Source organism: Denticeps clupeoides, chromosome 3, assembly GCF_900700375.1.
Source record: "Denticeps clupeoides chromosome 3, fDenClu1.1, whole genome shotgun sequence".
In the NCBI taxonomy this organism is placed as follows: domain Eukaryota; kingdom Metazoa; phylum Chordata; class Actinopteri; order Clupeiformes; family Denticipitidae; genus Denticeps; species Denticeps clupeoides.
Window position 1 is genome coordinate 34359822 of NC_041709.1, and position 18875 is coordinate 34378696.

Consider the following 18875-nt stretch of genomic DNA (forward strand, 5'->3'; position numbering starts at 1 on the left):
GTCACACGGCAGCAGATTCGTCAATTTCAGAAAGCGCTCCTAAGTGACACACAGATCTCTGGAAAATGGTTAAATAAAACGAATAAAAAAAACGAAAAATGTGTGTCCATTGTTTTTCCATTGCTTTTATGGACATTAGATGTGTTCATATTTTTTAGTAGTATTAAATTTCAACGTGTTTCTTCATGGAACAAATGTAAACTTAATCAATTTTAATTTTACTAAACCAGATGATTCAGCACCAAACACCAGTTTCTTTCAGGTAATACTTGTGAACCACGTTGTATGTTTGTGGGCCTTTGCAGCCTATGTGAAGTATAACTGTTCCCAAAGTTACAGTCTGAACTTCCAAGTGCACTTTCACTGAGATCATATAAATACACACATACACACACACCTATGGGAAAATTTAGAGGTCGGAGGTCAACCCAAGCTTGGGAGGTATGGGAAGAACCAAGATAAGACTAACAGGGCCCAGCAAGGCCAAATAAAGTATGGAGAGGTTTGGAATGCCCCCAAATAATGCCCAACTGTCACAGCTTGGTGAACTATGCCTAATTGTGGACTGTTCATAACCATTGCCAACTCTAAAAGATTATGGCTGGACAGCCATAATATATGTCATCATAATAATGATGACATATATGTGATCACACATTTAAACTTTGTTTTTCTATGGTTTGACTGTGTTTGAATCAACAAGCAGACAAAAATATGTTGGGAACACATATAATTTAAGGACACACACAAATATTTCCTTTTTTAGGTCATATTTCATCAGTTATTTACCATAAGTTATGCCTTAATAATATTGTACCGAACCCAACAAGGGATAGACTGATTATTTGGGACAAATCAATTGGTTGGAAAATTTGGGGAATGCCTCTATGCACATTTTTCTCGAGGCCCATTATAAGATAAGCTAAGATTATCTTTTATTAGTCCCAGAGGTGAGAAATTTACATTGTCACAGCAGAAAGTGGACAGAACAAGACAAGAACAGCAAAAAAAAACAATATGCCAACTGTATAATATAAAAAGTTCAATATACAAAAAAATAGTCCAAGAAAAGAAAAACAAAGTGGATGCGAGTTGTAAAAATAAAAATATCAGTATATAAACAAAAGATATTTGTGAAAGTGGATATTTATGAAAACATTTCGCATGTAAGAAAATGGAAAAATGGTAGGAAAAGCCAGAGTCTCTCCATCCCACATTGTGGGTGCCGCAGCCTGCCACTGAAGGACAACAACATTTATTTCTTATATAGCCCAAAATCACATACAGTATGTCTCAATGGGCTTTGACAGGCCCTACAGTTGACACCCCCCACACTTGACCCTTCTGCACACAAAAAAACTCTAGGAGAGAGAAAAAAAGAAAGGAAGAAACGTTGGGAAGGAGTGATACAGAGAGGGACCCCCTTTCAGGGTAGAGTGAGCCTGCAAATGGGGTCAGTGCAGGGTTGGGGATGATATAATAATAAGTCCTACAGTTGTAGGGTTGGAGAAGTCCAGGATGTAGTCAGTGTCATGGTGTAGATTACGTGTCCATAATGATGTTACTGGTCCATTTGAAGATCCCTATAGCTGTAGTTGTAATGGTGGTGGTGGCTGTGGTGACCCTCTGGTTTGTTAGTATGTCCTTGTTAAGCAGTTGTCAGGAACCAGGATTTATCTGCTGGTCTCTTCACTGGGGTCTGCCAGTAGTCTGGGCGCTTGATTCCGTGCCTTGGAGAAAAACAAACAGAAGCAGCGGCAGACGGTTGCACTGTACGACCAATACTGAAATATGTGGTTAACTGAAATATGTGGTTAGCAGCTCAGTCCTGTCAGGGTCTCCTGCATGTTGTCCAGCAGGGATGACAGCTTAGCCACCATTCTCCTGTCACTCACCACCTCCACTGGGTCCAGAGGGCATCCTAGAACAGAGCTGGCCCTCCGGATAAGCCTGTTCAGCCTCTTCCTGTCCCCTGCAGAGATGCTACCTCCCCAGCAGACCACATGATAAAAGATGGCTGAGGCTACCAACGAATCATAAAAAGACTTCACTCCAAAAGACCTGAGCCTCCGCAGCAGAACGGAGAACGATTATTATCTGGAACGTTTTCCAGAGTTAATTCCTTTTCTCTGCATATCAGTGTGGACAAATAGTAGATTTGTCCACATGGACAAATCTCTTTCTTCACAACACAGACAATAACAAAAAATAGTACAATAGAGAAATTATCAAAAATAGCTTAAGGCTCAATCACAATAATGATATTACTATATCCAGTGAAATGGCCGAGATAGTGTTAAGTGACATGAGGTTGAGGTTGAAGTTTATTGTCATATGTACAAGGTACAGCGTACAGAGCACAATGAAATTCTTACTTGAATACCTCTCCCACGTAGACAGAACATAGAACATGATACATAGAAGACTTAGAAGACAAAGTGCAGCAGCAATAAATAATAAGTCACAGAAGGGTGAATATATCTAAGTTGCCTAAGAAAGTGATTGTGCATAATTTAAGTGACAGTGCAGTGCATACTATGTGTTATATAGCCTGATGGCACTGGGGTAGAAACTGTTCCTGAATCGTGATGTGCGTGTGTGAATTGTCTTGATGGCAGGAACGTAAAAAGTGACAGTGCAGGGTGGCTGGGGTCCTTCAGGATGCTCTTTGTTTTCCTGAGACAGCGCGTGGTGTAAATGTCCGTTATTGCTGGGAGTTGTGTGCCTGTGATCCTCTGGGCTGTTTTCACCACCCTCTGCAGAGCTTTCTTGTCCTGAGCAGTACAACTGCCGTACCAGGACGCGATACTGCCCGTGAGGATGGACTCCACAGCGCACCTGTAGAAGCTGGTGAGGACAGAGGTGGATGCCCCTTCTTCAGGCATCTGAGGAAGTGGAGTCGTTGGTGGGCTTTTTTGGTGACCGCAGCTGTGTGTTCTGAGGATTTGAGGTCGGCACTGAGGGTGACCCCAAGGAGCCTGAAGCTGCTGACCCTCTCCACAGCACCTCCTCCGATGTAGATAGGAAGATGAGCTGTATCCTGCCTCCTAAAATCCAAAACCATCTCCTTGGTTTTGCTGACGTTGAGAGAGAGGTTGTTCTCCTGACACCACTCTGCCAAGAGTCTCACCTCCTCTCTGTAGGACATCTCATCGTTGTTGCTGAATGGTGGTATGACATAATGATTATGCCATGGGTACAAGTGAGAGGGGGTGGCAGCGGCAGCGTGTGCAGGGGGGTAAAAACAAACATTCAAAGACATTCAGGTGAGTAGCATTGCACATCTGAGTGAAAAACATTTGTGTTAGAATAGCCCTGAAAAAAAAAAGACCTACAGAGCAAGGTCGAGTTATACCATCTAATATCTCCAGGTAGGAAGGATTTAAAAAAAAAAAAGAAAAGTGAAGAGTGAAAAGTGCATTTAGCGGCTATGAGTCTTTTGCTTCTTGTGATCCGATGGGCCATTATGGAGGCATGCATGGGGTGAGAAGGATTGTTCATGATACCGAGAAGCTTTTTCAGCATTCTCTTCTCATAAACTTCTGTCAGGGTCTCCAGTCTGACACCCAGGACAGAACCAGCCTTGTGGGTCCAGTGATGAGCTCACCAGTGGCCAAAGCTGAGCCAGGACCAGCCGCTCCAGAGTCTTCATCAGCTGGGATGTCAGAGCCAACGGCCTGTCGCTTTTGTGGTCCTTGGGTTTTGGAGTCTTTGGCACTGGTACCACACAATTTCAAGAGCTGTGGAACTCTCCCAAACTTGTGGCTCAGGTTGAAAATGTGCTCCATCACCCCACACAGCTGATCTGCACCGGACCTGACCACTCTTGAGCTGCCTTTTTGCCGTTAAACCTTCTATGTTCTCAGAGAGACTGGAGCAGTGTTCTGGAGGCTGTGGTTGGGTGTGTGGATGAGGTGTGAAGTGGCTGTGCTGTATGAGGACTGCCTGTGTCCCATGTTTGCACATTATGTAGCTGGTTTGTGTCACACATGTGCACTTTATGTCAGTATGTCACTTTGTTTAAATGTTGCATATAGCACCGGGTTCCGGAGAAACGTTTTTTTCATTACAGTATATAATGTCTAAAATGTATGTATCTGAAATGACAATAAAGCTCAGGCACATTTGAAAAAAAAAAAAAAGAAATTTTAACAGGGGTGTTCACACTTTTTATATTGAATGTTTCTATAGTTTGACACAGCGGTATGACTGGCATGCATAACTAAACCTATTTCTGTAGAATGTGTACAGGGGTGGTATCAGCCTAGTGGGTAACACACTCGCCTATGAACCAGAAGACCCAGGTTCAAATCCCACTTACTACCATTGTGTCCCTGAGCAGGACACTTAACCCTGAGTGTCTCCACTGTAACTACTGACTGTAAGTTGCTCTGGATAATGGCGTCTGGAAAAATCCTCTAAATGTAAATGTACAGAACGTGTGCCAATCCAGGGCTCGCAGAACTGCTGCGGCTATTGTATCTTCTGGTCATGCTACCAGAATCTCTCTCAGCTCTGCCCGTCTGATCTTCATCGGAATGAAAAATATATGTCAATGCTTTGCATTCTATCGCAATGTAGCAAAGGCTGTGAGTACATGGTGAAATTTGAAGATACACTGAAACCATCTAAATGTACCAATATTCCCCAAAGAAGTGAAGAGAACAGAAATAAGTGAACCATTAAATGAGAAACTGGCACATTTCAGCACACGGTGGCTTCCAAGCCGGCTGAAGGCCGCCTGAAGGCTGTGGAAAAATGCCCCTCCCACTGTTGTTCATATGGAGAAGTCCAAGGATGAAGCCAAGGGTAAGGGGGTGGTGCAGGAGATGAAGACTGAGAAATTTGTTCACTTCTTGCATTTCATCTTGGACTACAGTAGCATCTTTTGTGCTGTAGTGATTTTCAGCATGATAACCTAAACATCACATAAACAAATCAGTTAGTTGAGGGCACCACATCACACTTACTCAGCCTAAAAACAAATCCAGGAGAATCCCAGAAAACCTTGGACACAATATTAACAGGGAACAAGGAGGGTAGCATTTGCTACTGTGGAACTCAGCTCACAAAAAGTCAGCGAGCTGCTAGAAGAGGTGAAGGCACAGACAAAGACACCTTTGTTGAAGAGATTCAGAAGATGAATGACAACACAGTCACAACAGTGACAACATAGACAACAGATTTAAAAATCTGTGTGAAAAGCCTCTCTCTTGATTCAAGGTTTTTGACCCTTCCACTCTTCCCTAACCCAGAGAAGATCTAGCAAATTATCGGGATGGAGAGGTGGATTATCTTGTCGTACCTTTTGCCAGTTTGCTCGATGAAGAAGGGAAAGAGAATGGATGGATCTTGAAACGTGGCTTGCAGAACCCCGGGGTAGCAAGGTAGAGAGTGAGAGTGATTCTCTGGGGGAATCCAGAACACCTCTCTCATATCTTACTGCTGGTGAAATTAATGCTGACACTTAGTCCATCAACAGCCATGCTTTGTGAGAGGATTTTCTTGCATGAACAACCCCAGTGAAAACAACCCATTGATACACCCTGAAACACTGAATGAGTGCACTGACATGTCCATTTGTTTCTGGATATTTTCTGGAAAAGGTTGAAGGCACCTGAATCATAAAACCCCAACAAGAACAAAGATCAGTGAAATTACACACAATTCTTACAAGTTCATGGACAGAATGTTCCATTAGGACCAAATAATTGAGTCGATGATTGATAGTTTTTATACAGTTGTTGCAATTTGTGTCTTAATTTTTTGATTGATGTTTTGTGTCCTTTACAATATTATACATTTAAAATAATGTATTTTTAATTTGTGCTACTTACATTTATTTTGGACTACCACAAACAGAAAAGTGCCTGGAATTTATAAACTTTGCAAGCTCTTCTACTGAATTCCCACTGAAATCCAGACATCTACAAGCCCCTATAATTGTTTCACTCCACTCGCCTGAATAGTCTTAATCATCTAACTCTTTCTTCACAAAAATTCTTGTTGGTTCCAGTATTTTACCATAATGAATTGGTGTGATGATATCTGATTTCTTCAGTTCAACGACTGCTATACACTTGTAGAGCTTTTCATCAGGATGTTCACATTGATGATGTTTCAGTTGACCTAATGTGTTAATGTGGTTAGAGCGAAGAACGTGCTGGTAAGAATTCTCTCCAGTATAGTTTCTTTGTCGTATTTCAAGGATCTTCACTTGTCTGTCGTAACACTTTCTTTCAGATTCCTCTTTACAGCTTTTATCTTCCAACTTGATTTCATTTTCTGTAAAAACAAACAATACAAAGCAATCAAATACATTTTTGAACATGACTACTTACATGACATTTTAAGCAGGTGTTTGTGACACAGTGAGTGAAGATTGAAGCCAGGGGTCACCAACCTGCTTCTCTTTCACCCTTACACTGTGCCCCCCTGTGGCTTTACAAAATACATATGAATTTAAGTGTATTTTATTTTATATCCATGTTTTATTGTAGTTCAAAAAGTTAAGATCTTTAGCATCTTTTTTTTTTTGTCACTCAAAAAAAAAAAAAACGACACCCGCCAGAGCGGTAAATCTAGAGCATTGTTTCAAACTCTGAAGCCTCTGGTTGGAGTGAGTGAGTAAACAATTGTTTGTAATATTTAGTGTTTAATAATTGGTAAATGTTGACTATAAGTTGATAAGAGAGTTGTGCCGAGTTAGGGTGATTAGATCTAATCATTTCCATGAACATATTGGGTCAGGGTTTTAGACGATCACATCATCGCAATCTACGCAAAAGTTAGTTAGGCAGACCAGCACAAAAGTTAGCTGCACCAAATTTGACAGCATCCAATTTAACAGTGTTTTTTTTTTCTTCTATAATTTTACTTGTGTGGTAAATGCTCAAGTTATACGTTTCACCAATGCAAGCTCCTTCCAATTACGAAAGTGAAGTCTAAGGTGTGGAAAATGCTGGTACAATCATGTTGGCCGATATTTGCTGCCATAATAAACTTGTATTATTGCACCATGCAGAATGCACCATGTTTCACAGTTGAGGAGTAATCTCATGCCACTTGAATAGAAACTGTTTTAGAGTCTGGAATGCATGGTTTCAAGAACCTTTCAGAGGGCAGCTGTGCAAAATAGAAATTCTTATGAACAATTCTGGTCCTACTCCTCCTTTCTCTGCCAGGTTTCTCTATCAGCACAATCTCTGGACTTGCAGTGGGCAGCAAGTTTTCAGTAGTTGCATCTATTAACTCAAAGTGGGCAAAAATGTTGTTCAGCTCCTCTGCTAGAGCATTGTTACTAGGTCAGTGGTGGCCTAGCAGGTAAGGAAGCAGACTCATAATCGTAGGGTTTCTGGGTTAAAATCCAGAACAGTCAAGGTGCCACTGAGGTGCCCTTGATCAAAGCACCGTTCCCACACACTGCTCCATGGGTGATTGGTTAAAAGCAGAGTGTACTCTGTGCTGTGTTGCAGTGTATCACAATGACAACATCTTCATGTTAGTGCCACATTTGTAGTTAGTGTGGAACTTCTGTGGGTCTCCCTAGTTATTTATGGTTTACTGATAGTAAAAAACCTGATGTGTTTATCCACAGCAACACCGTCAATACAGTTGAAACCGGACTCAACTCACCTGAATAGACTTCATCATCCAACTCTTTCTTCACATCAATTCCTGTTGGTTCCAGTGCTTTACCACAGACCAGAGATGTGATGGAATTTGATGGTATTTCTGGTCCAACATCTATGACAAAGACATGGTAAAAAGTACAATTACAGCCTACCTCACAATGTTTTTTTATGGAGGGCGGGATGGTGCGATTAAGGATTTTGAATGGGTTGGACAAAGAGTTGAAAAGGTGTCTGAATTAAAGCAATGCGTATCATGATACATGTGTCACGATACAATAATATCACAATATATTGTGATAGTGTACATATTGCAATATATTGCTGTATTGATATTTTCTAAAACCCCTATTAGTAATACTAATACTTCATCCAAGTCAGTCAAATATAATGTTTGTTTGTCTGTAGGAAACACATATTTACAGAAATTCACAGATCTGAAATGATACAATTTTATTTCACTCACCTGAATGAATCACATCATCAAAGTCCAGCTTCTCATCATTCATTGTTACTTCCACAGTTTCAACCCAATTCACAGGTTTGAGGTTATCTGATTCCGTCTCTGTACATCTGTAGGTCTTTTCCTCAGAATGAAAATGTTGATGATGTTTGAGTTGATCTAATGTTCTAAAGCATTTAAAGCAAAGAGTGCACTGGTAGATATTTGCAGTATGTGTCCTCTTGTGTCTTCCAAGGTTTGATGCCAGTGTAAAACTCTTCCCACATTGTAAACACTGGTAAGGCTTCTCTACAGTATGTGTCATCTTGTGTGTTATAAGGCTTCCTGCTTCTACCAAACTATTCCCATATTGTACATACTGGGAGGGCTTCTCTCCAGTATGTATTTTTTTGTGACTTCTTAGGGATCCTGCACGTGTAAAACTCTTCCCACATTGTGGACACTGGTAGGGTTTCTCTCCAGTATGTATCTTTTTGTGTCTTCTAAGGGATCCTGCTTCAGTAAAACTCTTCCCACACTGTAAACACTGGAAGGGTTTCTCTCCAGTATGTATCTTTTTGTGGCTTCTAAGGGATCCTGCCTCTGCAAAACTGTTCCCACACTGTACACACTGGTATAACTTCTCTACAGTATGTGTCCTCTTGTGTCTTCCAAGGGTTGATGCCAGTTTAAAACTCTTCCCACATTGTAAACACTGGTAAGGCTTCTCAGAAGTATGTGTCCTCTTGTGTGTTATAAGGGATCCTGCTTCTGCAAAACTCTTCCCACATTGTACATATTGGTAGGGCTTTTCTCCAATATGTACCTTTTTGTGAGTTCTAAGGTGTGATGCTTGCGTAAAACACCTCCCACATTGAACACACTGGTAGGGCTTCTCTCCAGTATGTATATTTTTGTGACTTCTAAGGTGTGATGCTCGAGAAAAACTCTTTCCACATTGTACACACTTGTAGGGCTTCTCTCCACTATGTATCTTTTTGTGTCTTCTAAGGGATCCTTCTTCTGTAAAACTCTTGCCACATTGTAGACACTTGTAAGGCTTCTCTCCAGTATGTATCTTTTTGTGACTTCTAAGGTGTGATGCTCGTGTAAAACTCTTGCCACACTGTACACACTGGTAGGGCTTCTCTCCAGTATGTGTCCTTTCATGTAATTTAAGGGTTCCTGCTTGTGTAAAACTCTTCCCACATTGTACACACTGGTAGGGCTTCTCGCCAGTATGTGTCCTGTTGTGTGATACAAGGTGTGATGCTTCTGCAAAACTCTTCCCACATTGTACACACTGGAAGGGTTTCTCTCCAGTATGTGTCTTCAGATGTCTTTTAAGGTCTGATGCTTGTGTAAAACTCTTCCCACACTCTACACACTGGTAAGGCTTTTCTTTAGAATAATGTCCCTGTGTTTCAAGGATCTCCACTTGTCTTAAATTGTTGTCACATTTGTTGAATTTGTGCAACTTTTCTTCAGGTTCCACTTTACATCTATGATCAGTGAATTTCCTTTCATACTCTGTAAAACAAAAATTCTAATTCAAAAATTCAAATTCATCAAATACATGTTAAAACCTGACTAAACACTGAAGACAGTGGGGGAAAAAAACAGATTCAGTGAAAGACTCCCATCAGAAACTGAGATACGTGAACTAGCGTGAACCAGGCTTGTGCAAAGGCAAAGATCTCGTTCCCAAGTAGAGAATCCCAGATAGCCCTCAGTTACCTCCACCATCACCGCCGACGCTGGCCCAATCCGCCTGTCGATCTCCTGCTCCCTTCTTCATTTACTCATGAACAAGACCCGATATACTTAAACTCCTCCACTAGAGGAAGGACCTTTCCCCCGACCAGGAGTTGGCAAGCCACCCTTTTCAGGTCGAGAACCATGGTCTCAGATTTGGAGGTGCTGATCCTCATCCCAGCCGCTACACACACAGCTGTGAACCTACACAGCAAGGTCAGAGCCTGATAAAGCTAGGAGGACCACATCATCCGCAAAAAGCAGAGATTCTCCTGCCACCAAACTCGACACCCTCCACACCACAGCTGTGACTAGAAATTCTGTCCATATAAGTTATGAAAAGAACTGGTGACAAAGGACAGCCCTGGTGGAGTCCAACCCACACCTGGAATAGGTCTGACTTACTGCCGGCAATGTGGACCAAACTCACACTCCTCTGGTACAGGGACTGAATGGCCCTTAACAAAAGACCATCCACCCCATACTCCTGGAGCACCTCCCATAGTGTGCCCCTGGGGACACTGTCATAAGTCTTCTCCAAATCCACAAAACACATGTGGATTGGTTAGGCAAACTACCATGCCCCCTCAATCACCCCAAGGGTAAAGAGCTGGTCCACAGTTTCACGGCCAGGACGAAAACCACATTGCTCCTCCTCAATTTGAGATTCAACTATCAACCGGACCCTCCTCTCCAGAACCTTGGAGTAGACTTTGCCTGGGAGGCTGAGGAGTGTGATCCCCCTTCTGCCCCTGAGATTGGACAGTCAACACCCAGCCATCCCAGCTCCTCGGAATGCACGTCAGTGAGATTCAGGAGCTCCTCAAAGTACTCCTTCCAATGCCTGACTATAGCCCCAGTCAACATCAGCAGCTCACCATCCCCACTGTAAACAGTGTGAGAGAGTTGCTGCCTTCCTCTCTTGAGGTGTCGGATGGTTTGGCAGAACCTCTTTGGAGCTGATCGGTAGTCTTGCTCCATGGCCTCAGCAAACTTCTCCCATGCCTGACATTTTGCCTCGGCAATTGCCACTGCTGCACCCCGCTTGGCCATCCGGTACCTGTCTGCTGCTTCTGGAGACCCACGGATGAGCCATGCCCTGTAGGCCTCCTTCTTCAGCCTGACGGCTCCCCTAACCACTGGTGTCCACCAGCTGGTACGGGGGTTACTGCCACAACTGGCACCGGCCACCTTGCAACCACAGCTAGCAACAGCCTCAACAATCAGCCTCAACAATCGCAGGCGGTCCGGGGATCGGACCGCCAAATCTCCCGCCTCGGTCTGCCACCTGATCCACATTGCACCGGACCCTTCATGTTCTTCCTGCGAGTGGTGGTCCACAGTTGGATGAGCCCAATCTGGTTCAGGCTAGGCCCGGTCGGGCCCCATGGGCAAAAGCCCGACCATTAAAGTGATTGTCACTTTACATTTATATTTACAGCATCTATCAGACGCCCTTATCCAGAGCAATTTATAATCAGTAGTTTCCGGGACAGTCCCCCTGGAGACAGTCAGGGTTAAGTGTCTTGCTCAGAGACACAATGGTACTAAGCGGGATTTGAACCTGGGTCTTCTGGTTCACAGGCGAGTTGGTTACCCACTAGGCTACTACCACCCTCATTTTTGTGCCTCGAGGTATGTGTCTTTCCAAATAATGTCTTATCAACTTTTTTTTTCCACAGACTGACTCCAATGAAGCTGCAGAAACATCTCAAGGATGATCAGGAGAAACAGGAGGCACCTGAGCTCAATACTCACCCCCTAAGAATCGAAATAGTGTAGAGTATCATCCTTAGTATCGGTACTGGTTTAAAATTTCTGTACTGTGACAAACCTGCTCCGTAATGTTTCTGATTTGGGGTCACACTGCAAGAAATGCCAAGCAGGGCAGTGGTGGCCTAGAGGTTAAAGATGCGGCCCTGTGATTAGAAGGTTCCCGGTTCGAATCCCGATCAGCCAAGGTGCCACTGAGCAAAGTACCATCCCCACACTCTGCTCCCCAGGCGCCTGTCATGACCTCCCACTGCTCACGAAGGGTGATGGTTAAATACAGAGGACACATTTCAGTGACAATCACTTTCACTTTCAAAATAGCAAGCCATACAGCAGCATATACAGGAGAAGAGATTGTAGTTGCACGGTGATTCACACTTCTGCTAATCTCACTAAAGAAAAGCTCGACAGCATTAGAGTTTTGATACAGAATATCACAAAAATATTATCACAATGTCACAGTATTATGCTGCAATTTTTTCCCATAACAATACAATATAACCATTACACAAACTTACATTTACGGCATTACAGTGAGAATAATCAGTTCTTGTTCACTAGGACCTCAACTATGAATACAAATCAAATCATTCTATGCACTCAGTTGTAAATCATGTTACAAGAAAGAGTTAGTCTTAGTATTGTCTAATGAGGAAGGTTTAAAAATACTCTGTGGCTGTGTTGCTCTGACCTCTAAGCTAAAGTCATTCCACCACCTAGGGGTCAAGACAGAAGAGTCTAGATGATGTTTGGCTTTGAAGGCCAGCATCAGCATTTCGAATCTGGTACTGGCAGCCAGTGGAGGAAGCGTAGCAGTGGGGTGGTGTGAATTTGGGAGGGTTAAACACCTGTCATGCTGCGCATTCTGTATTAGTTGTAGAGATTGGATGGTAACCAGACAGAGACCTGCCAGTTGTGAGATTTAACTTTTGTCCATGCATAGGAGGAGAACAGCAACACGCTTTTAACACATAACCTGTTGGCCCCTGGGCCCAGAAATGTAAACAGCCTGATATATAATAACCTTGATCATCATTTTTGTCATGCGGAGTAGCCCCTTAAATCATAAATTCTGGTGAGTTTTGTGGAAATAAATGGGCAACATTCAGACATGAGACGAAAATCCTAGTATAAGCCACTTTTTATTAACGGAGTTTCTTAAAACAATGTTCTTGACTATCAGGGGAAATAAAAACCAAACAAAACCAAGATTCCACTCGGGATTCGAGACACGGCCTAAAATGCATCATCGGCATGATGTGGGTGACTCCTGCTGCACGTTTACCTGCTGGTTATGGTCTATGGGGACACCCCCATGTTAGCTTGTGTCGGGTCACATTTTAATCTTGTCAGCCTGCACATACAGACGCAAACACATGCAATAAAAAATGGTCTGGTGAAAGACCCTCATAGCGGACAGCTGTTCGTTTGCTGTTAACCTGTTCAGAGAATTCTTGTAATTCTTGTATCCAGGATTCACCAGGAGTACACCAGGCTGTCTGTGTTGATGTGTGACTGACAGACACAACTTGACATGAGCGAGTGGGGAATATTTCATGAATTTGGCAGAAACACAGTTACTACCACAACAAAACACTGGAGGATTCACGTTATATTTATGACTTTTGTCCCGATTGTGTTTTCGCAAATTCCTTCCAAGAGAACCAAACTCTCATACATCAGTTGATGTGATTGGCTGTACATTTGTAGTGAAGTGATTGTCATTGTGCACACAACAAAGATTCTACAGAGAATCATAAAAACATCATAAACCAATAGCTACCTGCCTGGGACGGGATCTACACCTCGAACGAACGGCACCCTCAAGGATCCATCGCATCCTGCCCTGATGCCCTCTGCTAAACGTTACAGGTCCATCAAAACATGCACTACAAAAACCATGTCCGGTTTCTTCCCCAAAACCACTGAACTGTAGAAATAATACAAACACAACATTAACATAAAGCTTTCTTCTTATTATTTTCCTCTGCAGTAGTTTGCCCTTTAAGCCTACCACTGAATTACAAGACCTCTTGGATATGGCTGTACGAGGTGTGTTGGACATGAGATGCGCACCATAGAGAGATTTGCTATTTGTCTGTCAGTATATGTTTTCTTTATAAATGATACCCAGTTATTGAGTGCACAGAATTCTCATTGGATGCTCTACTATGAAAATAAAACAATCTCATCTAAAAACTGATGCCAGTAAAAAGGCATCAAATTACAAACTACTGATATCCAGATCACTAGAAGCCCCAAACTCCACTCACCTGAATATTCTTCATCATCCGACTCTTCCTTCACAACAATTCCTGTTGGTTCCAGTATTTTACCGCAGTTCAGAGATGTGATGGTATCTGGTGATATTTCTGGTTTAACATGTGTGCTGCTCTGGTCTACACTCCTCAGATCAGCAGGTAACAGAGACAGACTGGGATCCATCTTGGGACCTTGGAATGAAGCAGAAGGTTCTTTCAACAATCATCTTATCACCAATAATCATTCTAGAATTATTTTCTGCAGGACACCAAACATTCACAGTATTTCACTAAGACATGAAGACATTATGTAATCTGTGATTACATAAAACACTTTAATAAATAATTCCCAGTACATTCATCAGCTCCAACTAATTTTACAGTTATTTAAAATATTGGAAATGTGTTGTTGGATAAAGAACAGTGAAGAAAACGTCTCCACTTTAAAAGTGTGAATGATCCCAGACATCAGTCTGAATGAGCATTTAGCTGCTACCGTGAAACTACTTTAGCATAACTGTATCTGTTGCTGTTAAACCTGTTCACCAGCCCGCTGGACACAAACTACTTACATTTAAGCTTTTTAAAAACCAATAAAAGTGTCAGAAGAACATTTGGAAGTCTGACCCGAGTCTGTGTGTAGAGCGAGTTTAAATCGGAATGCTCCTCCCTCACCAGACCGCCGCTACAGTCCGAATAACACGCGTTTCTAAATGTCGAATAAAATGTCATCAATATCCAGAACCATAAAAACGTATAAACTGGTAACAACGTCAGCAAGGTGACTTGCGCGTGGACTTCTTTGTGTTTTACTTGGTTTTCCTGCAGACGTAAACAGCAGCAGATTCGTCACACGGCAGCAGATTCGTCAATTTCAGAATTCGACTCCCAAGTAAAACTAGAAGCTGTACGCAATAAAAATTAAACGAAACATGAAATGAAACGTGTTTTTCTATTTTATAAATGCTGTTTGTACTTTGTTTTGCATGTAATGACAACCGTCAGTTAGGCTTTTATTGTCGAAATGAAATAATCTATTTTAAATGTTTTATAGTGTTTTCATGAAGATTTATATATATAAATATGTGTGTGTGTGAAAATAATATATTATATATACATAAGAAATGCTGACTTCGAATAAAAAAAAAAAAGCAAATACTGACATTTTTCAAGATTCTTATTTGTCACATGAAATTATAGCAGTACAACACACAGTGAAATGCATCTTGAAGCACTATTGACTGTGCATAGTTAAAGTAATAATAATAAAAATAAATAAAACAGAACAGAGCACAAAATTTTATGGAATGAAAGAAACATATGGCTAGTAAAAAAAAGTAGTAATAAAGTAGGCAAGCTGTGATGCTTGAGTTGGGAGGTGTGGTGGCATGTCCAGGTTCAGTATCCTTAGCATCCTATTAAAGCATCTTGACTTTAGACATAAAAGAGCTTGTGTGTGTGTGTGTGTGTGTGTATATCAGTTCAAATAGGAAAGTGCTCAGTTGTGTTCAAGAATAATACATGCAGTGTTATAGTCATTTTTACATGTCAAAAATTATCTGTGGCTCCCGTTGCTTTCTCTTTTGTGGAAACCGGGTCCAAATGGATCTTTGAGTGTTAAAGGTCGTCAACCGCTGATTTAAAGAAAAGAATACACTGGGGCTTCTCTCCAGAATGAATCCTGTTTTTTTCCCCCAGTATGTAACCTCTGCAAATCTCTTCCCGTGCTCCGTACACAGAGTTGGTCCTCTTGTGCATTTACAAACTCAACCTTCTTGTTCAGTCATTAATTCTTTACTGATCACAATTGAATTGTATAAAGAAATAAATATGTAACAATAAAACTTGTAAAAAACAAACTTTTTAAGATTTTAACAGTTGTCTGCAAACAATCAAATTGTAATTAAGCATGGTTCCGGTGACCAGCAAGGTCCTGTCCAAAACACCAGTCCCAGAGTGACAATAAAGGCTGACCGATGTAGATGGGTCCCATTTAGTCATGCGTACTGTGCTGCAGTGCTTCCACAATATCAAATTACTTTCACTTACCACATCCACGCCAGAATAATAACAGAGTTCAGATAAAATCTCTAAAATCTGACCACCCAAACTCATATTCCACTAACAGAAAAGGTTCAAAGCTCCTTTATATGCTCAGTTCAAGCATGAAGCAAAAAATCAGGTCATTCTCACATGTGGAGTTATGTACTTCAGTGAGAATCTACCAATGTAAATGGTCATGAAAAACACATTGAATGAGAAGGTGTGTCCAATCTTTTGGCCAGTACTGTATATACAGTATATCAAAAGTGAGTACAGCCCTCACACTCATTACTGTTCTCCCAAGTAGAAATTCTCACTCCTCCATGATGACATCAAAAACTGGTGGATGTTAGAGACCTTGCGCTCCTCTACCTTCCGTTTGAGGACGACCCACAGATGCACTAGGGTTCAGGTCTAGAGACATGCTTGTCCAGTCCAGCCCTCAGTTTCTTTAGCAAGTTAGAGGTCGTCTTGGAGATGTGTTTGGGGTTGTTGCCATGCGTCCCAGTTTCCCAAAGGGAGGGGATAATGCTCTGCTTCAGTATGTTACAGAACATGTTGCCATTCATGTTCAGCACTCCTGCAGCCCCAAACTCTGACACTCTCACCAACAAGCTTGACTCCGTCCACCTTATCCGTCCACCTTATTCTGCTTGTCCATTTTCTATAAATATAAACACAATTTAAAGCTGTTAAAGTAAAATGTACAGTATTTAAAATATTTGTAACTAATTAGCCAATATAATACACAATACTTGTTGGAAACAAACATTTGACATGTTAAAATATACAGTGATCTTATAGTCAGGTGATCTGTTGTGTTAGTAAGAGAGATACTGGACAATGCCGTCTTATCTCCTCGGTCTGGGGCAGTGGTGGCCTAGCGGTTAAGGAAGCGGCCCCGTAATCAGAAGGTTCCGCCGAGGTGCCACTGAGCAAATCACCGTCCCCACATGCTGCTCCCTGTGCGCATGTGCAGTGTTATGGCTGCCCACTGCTCACTAAGGGTGATGGTTAAAAGCAGAGTACACATTTCACCCTGTCACTGTGTGCTGTGCTGCAGTGTCACAATGACAATCACTTTACACTTACAGCATTTATCAGACAATCAGTAGTTACAGGGACAGTCCCCCCCTGGAGCAACTTAGGGTTAAGTGTCTTGCTCAGGGACACAATGGAAGCAAGTGGGATTTGAACCTGGGTCAATAGGCGAGTGTGTTACCCACTAGACTACTACCACACAGACTACCACTTCGCTTAACACACTTCTGTAACATTTCACATCTGTTTTTTAGTGTGTTATGTCTGCACGTGGGTTTGTTGGTGTTTATCTGTTTTATCTCTTTTAGGTGCAGTTTGGTGTCATCCTCTCACCCACTGTAGTGCAATGACCCACAAAATATGCTTCTTTACCTTTCAACATGAAAATGACCGCAACTCTACATCCAGATCAACAAAAGAACTGCTTCACGGCAAGAAAATGAACAATTTGGAATGGGCCGGTTTTAGATGTGCTAAAAAATATCTGTGGGGTGACCTGATGAGGTCTTTGTCCAACAGATGCCCTTGCACTTTCAGAATAAAATAGAATGCCTTTTATTGTCACTATGTGTATATGCATGTACAATGCATATATGTATATTGCATGTACAATGCATTTAAAAGCAGCTCCTTCAGTGCAGACATGTATGTAGAAAGTAGCACAGAAAATACAAATATAAAAAAAAACACAATACAATACAATACAATAAGGGGCAGGAATTGTCAGCATTATATACATATGGGAAGAATATATACTGAATAAATACTGAACCGCCATGGTGCCACTAAGGTCCCCTTGAGCCTGTGCTCCCCAGACACCTGTCATGGCTGCCCACTGCTCACTATGGTGATGGTTAAATACAGAGGATTTTGTTGAGTCACCGTGTGCTGTACTGCAGTGTTTCACAATGACAATCATTTCACTTTCACACTTGATTTGTTTGGTTTCCAGTTGAGCGTGGGAAAGGTTTTGAAATCTTTGTTGTGGTCTCACTGTCTATCATCACGAAAAATTTCACGTTTCTCAGGGGTTTTTCTATCACGTCTATAATTTTACACAGATGCTACACATTTGAATAAAAACAACTAAACAAAAAATATTATAATCATTGTAATTCCAGTAGTCTGGAACTATCCATTTCATTTTTAGGCAATTAAATAAAAGAATGTTTTAAAAAACGTATGATATATTACATGGTTAACTAATTGACTAAGCCACTGATGAATATGTTGTCACCTCCAGCAGAATTTGGTTACTTCTACAAATTCACATATCACTAAAAAACCACACAATATTTTGTACTCCACTCACCTAAATAGACTTCATCATCCAATTCTTTCTTCACATCAAATCCTGTTGGTTCCAGTGTTTTACCACAATGTGTAAGTGTGATGATATCAGATTTCTTCAGTTCAACGACTGCTATACACTTGTAGAGCTTTTCATCAGTATGTTCACGTTGATGACTTTTCATTTGACCTAAAGTAGCTAAGTATTCAGAGCGAAGTGTGAAGAGGTAAGGCGTTTCTTTAAAACAGTAATTCTGTCGTGTTTCAGGGATCTTCACTTGTCTTAAACTGCGGTCACACTTTTTGAACTGATGCGACTTTTCTTCAGTTTCCTCTTTACACCTCTGATCAGTGAATTTGTCTTCACGGTCTGTAAAAAAAACAAACAATATAAACCCAAATGACAATATTTTAATGAACAATTCTGGTCCTACTTAGTGAAACACAGATAGTCTCTGCTGGACTCTCTGAGGCTGTGGGCAGCAAGTTCTCAGTAGTTGCATCAGTTACCTCAAAATGGCCAAAAACGTTGTTCAGGTCTTCTGCTAGAGCATTGTTACTGCTGATGGTTCTCCAGAGGTGGGTAGAGTACTGAAGTATGACCAGCATTACTCCAAAATAATAATACTCAAGTGCAAG

The 18875-nt window shown here is 41.6% G+C and overlaps 1 protein-coding gene across 1 annotated transcript in view; it reads right to left on the bottom strand.

The window, feature by feature from the left end:
* The window catches only part of LOC114785467 (zinc finger protein 850-like), a 57807-nt gene that overhangs the window by 34135 nt on the left and 4797 nt on the right, over positions 1-18875 (bottom strand). The window contains exons 5-9 of the mRNA XM_028971744.1: positions 18259-18606; positions 16328-16485; positions 13875-13929; positions 8098-9603; positions 7636-7746 (exon numbers count right to left, since the gene is read on the bottom strand). Coding sequence (XP_028827577.1) covers positions 7636-7746; positions 8098-9603; positions 13875-13929; positions 16328-16485; positions 18259-18606 — 2178 coding nt within the window. The remainder of the gene's footprint in view (positions 1-7635; positions 7747-8097; positions 9604-13874; positions 13930-16327; positions 16486-18258; positions 18607-18875) is intronic.